This window comes from Passer domesticus, chromosome 5 (genome assembly GCF_036417665.1).
Source record: "Passer domesticus isolate bPasDom1 chromosome 5, bPasDom1.hap1, whole genome shotgun sequence".
NCBI lineage: Eukaryota > Metazoa > Chordata > Aves > Passeriformes > Passeridae > Passer > Passer domesticus.
This window is the reverse complement of record NC_087478.1, coordinates 47,436,917-47,449,029: the sequence shown is the minus strand read 5'-3', so window position 1 is coordinate 47,449,029 and position 12,113 is coordinate 47,436,917. Positions and strand designations below refer to the sequence as shown.

General features: G+C 48.8%; 1 protein-coding gene across 5 annotated transcripts in view; it reads left to right on the top strand.

Annotated features, from left to right (window-relative positions):
* Positions 1 to 12,113, top strand: part of ZC3H7B (zinc finger CCCH-type containing 7B) — a 47,405-nt gene that overhangs the window by 30,571 nt on the left and 4,721 nt on the right. For all 5 annotated transcript variants that reach the window (XM_064420107.1, XM_064420104.1, XM_064420108.1 and 2 more), the window contains exons 17-22: positions 744 to 829; positions 6,189 to 6,322; positions 7,892 to 7,997; positions 9,053 to 9,161; positions 10,804 to 10,937; positions 11,729 to 11,892. In XM_064420107.1, the coding sequence (XP_064276177.1) occupies positions 744 to 829; positions 6,189 to 6,322; positions 7,892 to 7,997; positions 9,053 to 9,161; positions 10,804 to 10,937; positions 11,729 to 11,892 (733 nt within the window). The remainder of the gene's footprint in view (positions 1 to 743; positions 830 to 6,188; positions 6,323 to 7,891; positions 7,998 to 9,052; positions 9,162 to 10,803; positions 10,938 to 11,728; positions 11,893 to 12,113) is intronic.

Below are 12,113 nucleotides of genomic sequence, written 5' to 3'. Positions count from 1 at the left end.
ATTCCTTAGATAAGGTCTGACCAGTCCTTTTTCTTGTTGTCTGATGCTGTATTTCTGATATCTGAGACCTTGCAGATCTTTCCTTGCTGGTTATTTACTAGCAGCTGTTCCTTGGTTAGTTTTGCACTGCTGGTCTTTCCTTGCTGCCTTGGTTGTGCTTGGTGTCTGTTTGTGTTGAATTTCATCTTTCCTCTTTGCCTATGGGGAGCCCTCTCAACCTGAAAGTGTAACAGGCTAATTAATCCCAACAGGTAATAGGTGAGACTTCTGGGGTCTTGGAGATGCTAGATGTCTCAGTGGGTGTCTGAGATCTTCCAAGCTAGAAGCAAAAACTCCATATACAGTAGATCAATAGTAACAAAGCATTGCCTTTAGGACCTGATATGGGGGTCGGGGACAGCCTTGGTCAAGCTCTTGATCCTTGTGAAGAATTATTGGCTTTGGAAGCAGCATCTGGATCCTTTGCAGACTGCCTGAGCAGAAAGCCAAGTCTGAACAAGCCCAGGAGACCGAACTCTTCTCCTTTTGTTTGCCTTGTGTAGAGAGGAGCTTCCTTAGCAAGGGATTAGACATATTCTGTGGTGGGTTCTGCCACAACTCAGTCCTGACATTACCAGGGGGACTGTTGGGAGCTCTCAGCTACTCAGGGATTACTAAACCCAAAATAAAAAGTCCTGCAACACCTCCCTTTCTTCTCTTGGCCAAAGGAATGTAGCTCAGTTCTGTCTCCATTTTGTCCTCAGGAATGACCCACGAAGATATTGTGCAGGAGTCCAAGAAGTACTGGCAGCAGATGGAGGCACATGCCAGCAAACCAGCCAACAGCGTGGTAAGTGAGGTCCATGGAGGGCTTGGAGACAGATTTTGATCCCAATGGTTCCAGTCTTTTCTCTGTTTTCCTCCCACTGTTGTGCCTGACAGGTCCCAGGCAGACCAGGCTGGCCATTGAGGTGGAGGAGAGCTGAGAGTTTTCCTGGTTGCAGTGCTGGTGTTGAGCTTTGTGCCTTGTTTTGCAGTATTATCTGCTCTGTTCCTTGCTAGGGTGAAGCCTCCAGGTCACTGAGAGCAACACACACGAGAATGTTGTTTCCTGTGACACCCTTGCTGGTGAAACTGGGAGACTTTGGGGCAGTGGTCACAGTGGGGACCAAATGTGTCCTGCTGCCCTTCAGTGGCCAAGGGGCGGTAGAGCAGTTTGAAGGACTTCTAAGGAATGACTCGTGACGTATAGGACTGATCTAAATACAGGAGTGGGTGGAACTGGCAGCCCAGGTGCTAACAGAGACCTTAGTGGTGCTTTAACAGGAGGAGGCTGGGAGCTTTGACTTATTTTTGTCACCAGTCTCTCAGTGTGGAGGGCTGAATCCTCCAGCACTGCTGAGAGTGTACCAGGGTAGTGTGAGAGGGGTTAGAAGCAAAGGGCTTTTCTTTGTTTATTTTCCTCTGTCTTGTTGGCTATGGGCACTGCTGTCTTAACCTTTTTTTTTATCCCAGAGGGAATTTCTGTACTGTAGGAGCAGAGCCCACCCAGTGAGGACAATTCCCAGCCCAGTCCTGAAGTTGAACTAAAGCAGTTTTTGCCATTAGAACAGGACAATGGTGGGCAAAGTGTGTAAATCCTTTTTGTTCCCATTTGACAGCTTTCTTTAACCTCTGCAAACCTGAGCTTGCCATCTCTTGGCCTGTGCCTTACTGTCTGAGCAAGAGTGTTTCACCTTTGTTTGGGATCTCTCACCCAGGAGTTTCTCTGCAAAGACCAGTGCCAAGTGCAGGCTGTGAGCACCCTGTGGAGTAGGTCTTTTATAGGAGAGGAATCTGAGTCACTCATGTGATGTTTAGCTGCTGGTTTTTGTCTTGGTTGTGTGCCATCAGAAGTGTTCTGAAGGCTGTAGGGCACTGATGCTGGGGAAGCATCTGTGAGAAGGTCTGGTGGGCATAGCTTATCCTCACAGGAAAGATGCAGGTGATTGCACTGACACTTGCAGTGGGCTCTGTGTCCCCCTGTGCACTGGTTATGCTGCATGAGTTGGATTCATCTTCAAGGGGATGCTCAGCAATAAACCTGTGCAGCTGTTATGGTCTGAAATGGTTGGAGAAGAGGAATGGGAAGCAGCAGTCCAGAATAACCAAGAAAATACATGTTCTGTAGTTCCCAGAACTGTCTGACTTGCTTAAGGAATATGTTCTAAACTCTCAGGAAGCTGAGCAGGACAAGTTTCTACATCCTCTATTATATGAGAAGTGGAGGATCTGAATGGTCCCTGCAACCAGAGCTGGCTGTGATCTCTTTCTGCCTGGTGTGGGGACAGAGCCAGTGGCCTGCGTCTCCACATGGGAGAAAACTAAATGTGCATTTGCAGGAGTTTGTGACAGCAGTTGAATTTCTATCAGCAATCCCTGCTCCATATGTGCCTTGCTCCAAGAGCACAGTGCAGAGATTGGTTCTGTCCTGCCTGCTGTGAATTTACCTGCATTTTCCAGAAAGCTCTGTCTTGCCATTCTCTGTGCATAATGAGGGGATTAAAAGAAAGATAAATGGACAGCCGTTTTCCTGTGAGCCTTGCAGCTTCAAATTCACCTTTGTCTGGAGGTGCTGCTCCTAGAAGAATAAGCTGTACAGCAGGCATGGTCAGAGCATGTCCTGTGAAACACATGGCATCTGGATGCTAAGTGAGGGTTCCATTTCTGGATGCTGGGGCTTGCAAGGGGCAGAGGATCAGGAAAGGAAATGCCAGAGCCTGCGAAATCAGGAGATAGGTAGAAAGCTACAGTTTCTGGGTCCTGTGGGGAGTGCTAGGGCTAATGACCAGTGGCAAAGTCTGACTGTGGCCCATAAATGCCTGTCACAGAGCTGGACTGCACCCACAACCCTTCCAGGGTGCACAGGCAAAGCAGCAGCCGTGTTGGTACAGTGAGAAAGTGCCTACCAGCAGCACCACCAGCCCTCTCTAAGGATTGGCAGCCTGGCACTGGCACTGTGCAGGGAGACAGTCAAGTCAGTCAGATGTGTGTGTTTGCAGTAGCACCCATGGCTTTGGCAACAGCACGTCCTCAGCCAGAGGGCTGTGCTTTGGGATGAGACTCGGGCTTGCTGCCGAAGGCCCTGCGGGCAGGACTAGCTATCTGTTGAGAGATGTTTACTTTTGCCATTGTTTTCTCCTGTCCAAGCAGGCTAACGTGACTCAGAGTTTTCTCAGCGTCCTTCCAGCTTTCAAAGTTGGCTGCCTGGCAAAGACAACTTCCCAGGAGTGCTGTAAAAACAGACCCCGCCTTCCCACCATCCCGTGTGATCCACTCTCACTCCAGGGCCCTCTGGTCAGCGGAAGCGAAGTCGCTCTGGGAGATTTTGCTGCAGTTTTGTCACAGCTGCCAGCTGGACTCAGCACCCAGGGCTGTCCAGTTGTGGAGGAAAGAGGCAGGCAGCATGCAGGGGCCCAGTAGCTGTGACAGTGAAGGTCAGGAGGCTTAGCAAGAAATAAAAAATGAAGATATACTGTTTGCCAAGCACCTGCCCGCAATCTTGCACTTGGCCCCACAAATTTGGCCTCACAGCAGCTGCTGTAGGAGTAAACCCAGTGGCCACAGATTGAAGAGCCAGTCAGCAGGAGGGGCTGTTGTAGGGAGCTGTTGTAGAGGTGTCCTCTCATCACATCCCAGCAGACTGAGGGGTTGTAGCACTCATGTTTTCTGGTTTTCAAGAGCTGTTTTGTTTTTATTCCACTAGCCAGCACCAAAACGCCCATGAAAGCTCACCCCAGAATTATCAATTTAAGCATGAGAGGAAAAAAAGTCTCCACTAAGGAGTACTTACACCTAAGTACTGCTCACTCAGTTAGGTGGCTGAGTAACCTGGGCTCCTCATGTAGTCCTCTGAGGTATGTCGCTCCTCCAGAGAACATTTCAGTATTGCTGAGAGGAGTTCCTGAAGCTGGGAGACATGAATGGCCGTGCAGGGTCTGTTGCTTTCTGCAGAGCCTGAAGTGGAGACTGGTCGTGCCAGAGACTTGTATTTATTTGGTTGCCATGGTGCTTAGCTAGCACTATATTGTCTGGCTTCATAGCAAGGGGTGGTGCCATAGCCCACGGCACTTTTGCCTGGCTTAGTCTGCTAGAGCCTCATGTGATATAATTTCCACACTGTTGGTTATCAGCAGCCTGCCAGGTATGTGTCTTGCCTTTACAAATACAGTCATGTAGCATTAACAGGAGCCGCTTTGAATTTTTGCTTGGCTCCTAATCCCCTGGGAGCATACGTGCCCACAGGATTGACCAGCAGTTTGCATGACTCAGATGAAGAAATGCACAGGGCTTCTTCTGGTTAAGAATCTGTGGAAAAAGCAGCTCAGATTACCAGAACTACCTGAGATATATTTTCTTTCTCTCTGATCTCTCGTCTCTTCTGGAGACACTCTGTGTTTAGTTTTGCTGGTCAGTAGGTTTGAGCAAAGCTTCCTGGCTGTGCTGAGAGATTGTCACCAGGAGGATAGCATGGGATTGATAGAAGAGAATATGCTAGCAGTGACATTTTGTTACCATAGGCCTATAGGTTTGATGGGTCAGTAGTGAGTGGTAGTGGAATTTCCTTTGAAGACCAAGTGGAGATTAAAGCTACTGTTCAAAGGCCACATATCTGAGAGGGAGGCATCTTTATTGCCTTTCATGGTAGCCCAAATCTCAACTCTGCTCATCTCACAACCAGCCACTTTGATGTGTTCTTGGTGGTCACCAGCACAGGTGTGACAGCTGACAGCAAGTGAGGAACGAGTCATGTGCTGGGAGCAACCAGAAAGGTCATTCTCCCAGACAAGAGATTACCCTCTTTCAAAAGGGATTATCTCTTTCAAAAGAGATGCTGGTTCTCTGGGAGGGTCCTTTTGCCTGGACATCAGAGAACTGATGGCCTCATGTATGCAGCACAGGTGAGATCAGCTTTCACAGTGACAGAGGACCCTTTACATGTCAGCTCTGCTTCTCCAGAGGATGCAGGGTTAGTTGATAGCTGATGTGGCATCTCCTGGGAAATGCTTTGATTCTGTGCTGCCTGTGCTTGCTGTTTTCCCTTAACCTAGGGATGCAGCCAGGCTCCATGCTGCTGTTAATCAATTGCTGGCAGAAACCTGCTCTTCAGGGACACAGCTTGCATGTCTGGTTATTGTGAGATGCTCAGGGTTAAAGTCAAGGCATGGCAGGTGGGATGGGCTGCTGATGTGGCTGACAGTCAGAATTGTTTTGCTGGTGCATGACCTTTGTGCTTCATGGCCAGCTCGATGACCGGGGTGTTCTCTTGTACTCTCACATACTCCCGTGCTGAGGGCCACTGGCATCCAGTTGGGTTTGTTTTTTGGTTTGGAAATGAACTGGAGACACCAGCCTCATGTTCTTCCAGTGGTGATACAGAATGCAAACAATTTTCCAGAGATTTGCTCAGAAAACATGAGGCAGCAGTGATATGAGCTTGGCTCCTTTTCTTTTCCTTCTCCACAGTCTGTTAGTCATAATCCCAAACTAGCCTTTTCAAGTGGGGTGGGGGCTACAAGTGCAATGGCTGAGAAGATATGAAATATGTGCATTGTACGTCTGTCCAGAGAGACTGTGATTTAACTGCTTGTGAAATTCAGTGAGAGACAGAAACCTGCCCAGAAAAGGCTTGGAAGGATATCAACAAGATGACCCAGCTCTGACTTCATTGTCAAATGTTGGGTGTGACATGAGGTTCTTGGTCCAAAAGCAGGAGTTTTGTGTCCTGCATTGTGATATGGTCCAGCTTCCTCCCAAGGGACCTCTCTCAGCTGTGTGACCAAGCACTCTCCACAGGCAGAGTGGGACATGAATTGCCCTCTCTGCAGGGAAGTGGGGATTAAGCTCTGGGGTAAGTCTCACAGAGCTTGTCTGTACAGGAAGGCACACTGCAGGGGTTTCACAGCCAGGCCTGGTCAGTGCTGGAAGCTGCCAGGCTGTCTGTGCTTTTGGCCAGATGTCAAAGCCCAGGAAATCATGCTGAAGCAAGCAGTGGTTTTGCTCCTGTCTGGTATCTCATCGGGCCACCGGCTAACACTGGCGAAGGAGAGCTGATTTAATCTGGCTTGTTGCTGGCACACAGGCATGCAGCGAGCTGCCAGAATCTCTCTGGCAGGTTTGGGGGGTGCATTTTGCCTCTGTTTGCCTGAGGCTGTGGTTCTTTTCCCCAGGCTTCTCCCCGGAATCCCACGTCAAGCACCTTTGACCTCCAGATGAAATTTGTGTGTGGCCAGTGCTGGAGGAACGGGCAGCTGGTGGAGCCAGATAAAGACCTCAAGTACTGTAGTGCCAAAGCCCCCCACTGGTGAGCAATTCAACCTTCTCTTTCCTCTACCCCTCTTCAAGGGCAGGAATTTTTCATCCTACCTTCTCCAGGGCTTCATTTGGCATCTTTGGAAGAGGCTGTAAGGTTTCCTAGAAGCCTCTCACTGCTCAGGGTGTTTGTCACCATAGCAGGCTTTGCAGATAGCAGTTTTCCAGCTTACTTCTCTCTTTACTGTGGGTATTTGCTGCCAGTATCATGCAGACTGTTAATCCTGGCAGCTCCCACAATTCCCTTTTCTCCCAGTTCCTATAATTTCTTCTTATCAAGGGCACTAACAGAGTTCTCCTCTGCACGTGTTTATACACTTACCTGTTTGCAGATGTCTTGTCAGGTCACACTTAGAAATGATTCAAGATGCTCTGCTTCCTTTTAAATTAGTTTCCCATAGCTCTTTCATTGCTTTGGTTGCTCCTCTGTGATGCATGCCATGTCTGTACCTCTTGACTCCTTGGGGCCCATGAGAATGTTTGGTGTGATAGGAGCATTGAATCCTAGAACAGTTTGGATTGGGAGAGACCTTTAAAGGTCTTCCAATCCAGCCATCCTGCAATGAGCAGGCACATCTTCAACTGGATCAGGTTGCTCAGCCTGACCTTGAATGTTTCCAGGGATGAGGCATCCACCACCTCGCTGGGTTGTGCCAGTGTTTCAACACCCTCATCATAAAAAATTCCTTCCTTATATCTTGTCTGATTCTACCCTTTTTTAGTTTCAAGACAGTATCCCTTGTCAAAACACTACAGGCCCCACTAAAAAAATTTGTCCCCATCTGTCTTATAATCCCCCTAGAAGAGAAATATTAGCTGGGGAAATATTAACTGTTTGGTCATGGAAACTGTGGCCTGTCTCACCCAGGCAGCCTGCAGGGATAGGATGGAAGGGTTTGTAGAACTTGCCTTCCCATAACACAAGCCACAAAGGCACAATCCAGCTTAATATTGTAAATGTAAGACTTTGTTGAAGAAGAGACAGAAGCAGCAGTTTCTGGAGGAAGTAAGCAGGTGAGGGTTGCTTCCTGGGATGGGAAAAATAGCACCTCTTTATGCAGCTGCTGAATAGAGCTGGGGTTTTTGCTCAGGGTATCTCCTGGTGATCCCTTGCTGGAGCTACAGGAGAATAAATACTTCCTGGCACTGTTCATAAAGTAGTGCTTGTAATGACTTGCATTTCTATTGCACCTTTCAAGCAGAAAATATTCCCAAGTGTTCTTCATGGATCTGATTGCACAAGAATTGGCTGTGTCAGAGGATGGAATGCAGCTGTTTAATAATCTGTGGTGATGCCATGTGAGATTTGGGGAAGATTTTTGTGGCTTTATGAAAAGAGGTACCCCAGGAAATAGGTAATATTTACAGGGAGAAGTCCTCCTAAAATAGCCTTCTTGTGGCTTCTCCATTACAGATGTGCGTGTCTAGGAACCACCAGGTAGGGCAGGGACAAGCTGGACAGGAGGATCTGCTCATCTCTCAGTGTTTTAGGGTCTCTGAGGTAAAGAACCCTTGTTCTGCTCTTTCTTACGTCTCTCTTGATTTATTCTCTCTACTTCAGCTGGACGAAGGAACGCCGTGTCCTGCTGGTGATGTCCAAAGCTAAGAAGAAGTGGGTGTCAGTCCGACCGCTGCCTTCCATCCGTAACTTCCCACAGCAATATGATGTAAGCCCCACACCTGGCATGGCCAGCTGCCCCATCCCATTCCCTTTCCCTTCCCCCACGGTGCAGTGTTTTGAGGGCTGCTCCCTTGAAGACTTGTCAGGGAGGCAAGCACATGATGGTTGAGATGGGAGGTAAGGACAGACTGATGGCCTCAAAATACATCCAGCAAAAGGATGGAGCAGAAGAAGGAGCAGCACCCATTTAAACCACTCTGAGCACAAATGAGAGTTTCCAGTGTTGCTGCTAATGCATAACAAGAGCTGTTAATGCATCTGTGGCTGGCACAGGTCTTGGGAATGAAATTTAAGACTCCCCTTAGGTCAGGGTTTCTCAATGTGGGTGAGAGGCAAGACGCTTGGGAGAAGCCTATCCCTGCCTTTGCTGTGACTGTGCACTATAGATTGTGAAACTTGCTCACAATGGGTTTTGAAAGCAAAACCAAGAACTCAGCTAAAAAGCCACGTGCTGTGAGGAAAATTACAGATATCCAGCCTCCAACCCCAGCCCCAAATGTTGTGATAGAGAGTTTCTTTCTCCCTCTCCTTTCTTTTTTCCCTGAAAGGAGAGAACTCCTTCCCCCTACCCTATGGTAGGTCCTCCTTTTGTGCCAGGACAGGGGGAGAAGAGATGATGTTTAGAAAGTTTCACATTTTCTCTGGCAATGATGCTGTTGGTAATGGCTGTGTGTGCACCAGTGTGGTCTAAGCAATCTGTAAGGCCACTCTTCACCCACTCAGAGATGGCTGGAGAATGAGTCACCTTTGGGGACCAGCAGCTTCATCAGCAGGAGCTATTGGGTCAATCCAGGATGCTCCCTGCTGTTGTCCTGTATCTGCACCTGGTCACCTATGGAAATGGCAGCAGGTGCTGAACTGCCTGTGTGTTTATGTCATCAGGAGACTGAGGAAAAGAATCATGAGTTAATGACATATAAAGTGTCCTGTTTGCAACCTCTCCTGTGCAATTTAATGCCCCAGCTGGTTATCAAATCCACTTTCCCCTCTAGCAAGGACTGATTGTGCAGATGCTAAATTTTTCTCTCTGTCTTTTAACAGTTGTGTATCCATGCACAGAATGGCAGGAAATGCCAGTATGTGGGCAACTGCTCCTTTGCCCACAGCCCTGAGGAGAGAGACATGTGGACCTTCATGAAGGAAAATAAAAGTGAGTGAGGGAAATGTGGGCCAAAGAGTTTGGGGGGAGGGAAAAGGACATTTCAGTGTCTGGAGGGTCTGTTAAGACATATTCTTGACAACAGAGATGGAGCTGGACAAGGCTGCTGCCATGAGTTTATGTGGGATTATAGGTCAGGTCTGTCTACAGCTGCTCTTTTCATAAATGGGCATATATCTCTTGAGTCCCTTGCTGTGGGACTCATCCACAATAGTTTTATGTCTTATATTACTTCACTGCTGCCCTCTCTTTCTGCATCACTTTAGAATCCACCCTTTACTCTCCCTCCAGTTGCCTGTAATGTCCCAGGCCTGGCACTGTATGGAGCTCTGCCAAAGCACCAGTCCTGGCCTGTAGCTGCTCCTGTATCTTTCTTGTCTGTCTTCTATCTGCCTTGGCTGTCTTACCTATTTCTGCTCATATTCCTTGGTCTTGGGCTGTGGCACTCCCTGCTCATGGTATTGTGTTCCAAGGGGTGGAGTTGAGATCCTGAATGAGAACATTGCAGGGTGGTGCCTTTGTGGAGGAACTTGTCTGTATTTAATCCTGCAGCCTTACCTTTTGGGTGATAGTTGGGGGCTGCCCATATTCTGGACAGCCAGCTCTGTGGCAGAAATCCTTGTTTATTCAGATCAACACGAGGCTGGGGAAAAAGGGCCTGCTGTCCAGGTGTTCACCTGCCTCTGTTGGAGCTGCTGGAAAGCCTGAAGGATTTCAGGCCTGCGCTGAGTTTTTTTTGGTTCTCTGGAGGGTCCTTCTCTCTGCTGCACCAAACTGTTACTTGGTTCAGTTCAAAGCATTTCATTGCTGGGCCTTTAAAGCACATCAGACCAGTCTGGATGTGTTTACTCAAGCACAAAGGTGAATCTTCAAACAGTCACGTTGTCTCAGTTTGGGGGAATTTACATCATTACCCCCAGTTACCTCAAGTTCCTCAATTACTCATTTAGCAAGGAGTAAATCACTAATGCATCACACTTAGAGCATCATATCGATATCTGCAAACATTTATGTTTCCATAGCCTCTCTCAGGAGCTGATCTTGCAAAGGCAGATGTCTAGTTGAAGCTTCCACCTCAAACTTCTCTTCCCACAAGTATGTTGAGTGGCTTTTAAATCAAAAGCCATGAAAGACATTGACTGCAGTTCTCAGGGCACATTTTGAACTTAGAGCAAGCTATCATTAGGTCTTCCTCCCCTCTGCAGTGCTTCCTGTGGCCAGCTTGCCTCTAAGCTTGGGCACAGATGGATCTGAAACCAGCCCTGCCTTAGCTTCCTGGATGAGATGTCTCCTGAGGTCAAGTAGAATCAGGCTTCTTGCAGAATAATCTTGTGGGGTGAATTCCAAGGAGATCTTGCAGCATTTTGCCACCTTTCTGAAAAGTTTGTGTGGCTGTTGTCACAGTTGGCCCTGGACTGATAGAAGACACCCCCCGTGCCAGGTGGTGTGCTGTGAATTTGGCTCCTCTCCCCAGGGGTTTTATCTGAGAAGGTGACATGGGGCACAGGCCCTCAGTCTGGTGCTGCTGCACAGTCGAGGGGAGGGAAGAGCTGCCCCAGCATTTGTCCTTTTCTCATAGTTTGTGGAGAGGGTGGGAGATTTTTGAGTGGCTTCATGTGTCACCCTTGTACAGTCCTAGATATGCAGCAGACCTATGACATGTGGCTAAAGAAACACAATCCTGGGAAGCCTGGAGAGGGAACACCACTCACCTCGCGAGAAGGGGAGAAACAGATCCAGATGCCCACTGACTATGCAGACATCATGGTAAGAAGCTGATCTCTGGTCCTTCATTCCTCCTCCTCCCCAGTGCTGCCAGCCTGCCTCTGTCCTGTGCTCCAGGTGTGCTAGCAGGGACTTCATTGTTCTAGTGGAACAGAGCCTGTATTAACGTAGGTTAAATGGACAGCCTGGAGCAGCACAGCAGGGGCAGCACAGCTAAAGTGGGAAGAGATCGACCTGGGGTCAGCAAGGCTCTACAATGGCTTTTCTGTTAATCCCCAAGTCATTAGGAGTCTACCTTAGGTTCCCTTTTGCATGGGCTCAGCCTCTCTCCAGGGTTTCCTGCCTGCTCCTGCGCAAGCTGGCAAAACCATTGCAGGCCTGTCAGAAGAGGGAGAAGCTTGGAGAAAAGCTGGCATAGAAGCCTTGGAAAACTAGATGCAGATGTGTTTCCTTATGCCATGGGTGATACTGATGTATGGGTCTGTGCTGCTGAAGAGTCCTGCATTGCCTGTGAACCTGGGGACCTTGCAGTGGGACCCCACTGGGGCCATCAGCAGGGACAGGGGCACCATGTCAATGAACTGAGCTGCCCTGTCCCCTGAGCCTGTTTGAGCCATAGATAAACTCTGACAGAGCATCTCCTCTGTTCCCCTTTAGTGCCAGCACAGTTCCCTAAAGATTATATGGCAGAGAAGTGTGGGTAGTCATAGAGTTAGTGGAACTTCCAGGATGCTCTGGAAGGAGAGGGGGAGAGGCAGTGCCAGCATAGGGAAAGCCAGTGGATGTGAATGTTATTGCACTGACTCATCCTTTTCCCTGTCTGCACCACTTAGATGGGCTACCACTGTTGGCTCTGTGGGAAAAACAGCAACAGCAAGAAGCAATGGCAGCAGCACATCCAGTCGGAGAAGCACAAGGAGAAGGTCTTCACCTCAGACAGTGACTCCAGCTGCTGGAGCTACCGCTTCCCCATGGGCGAATTCCGGCTCTGCGAGAGGTACCATTGTCTCACCTCCCTCCTGTGCCACTGCTGCAGGGACAGGGGAACAGGCCCACGGCCTCTGTCATCCCTCCTCATCCTCTCACAGAGTTCTTGGAGACTTCTGCATGGAGGAGTGGGATGAGATGACAGGTTTGGGTGACAGTGAGGCTGCTGTTTGATCACAGAGGTGCTCAGCCACAATACTGAGGGATAAAAACACATTCCTGAGCATGTGT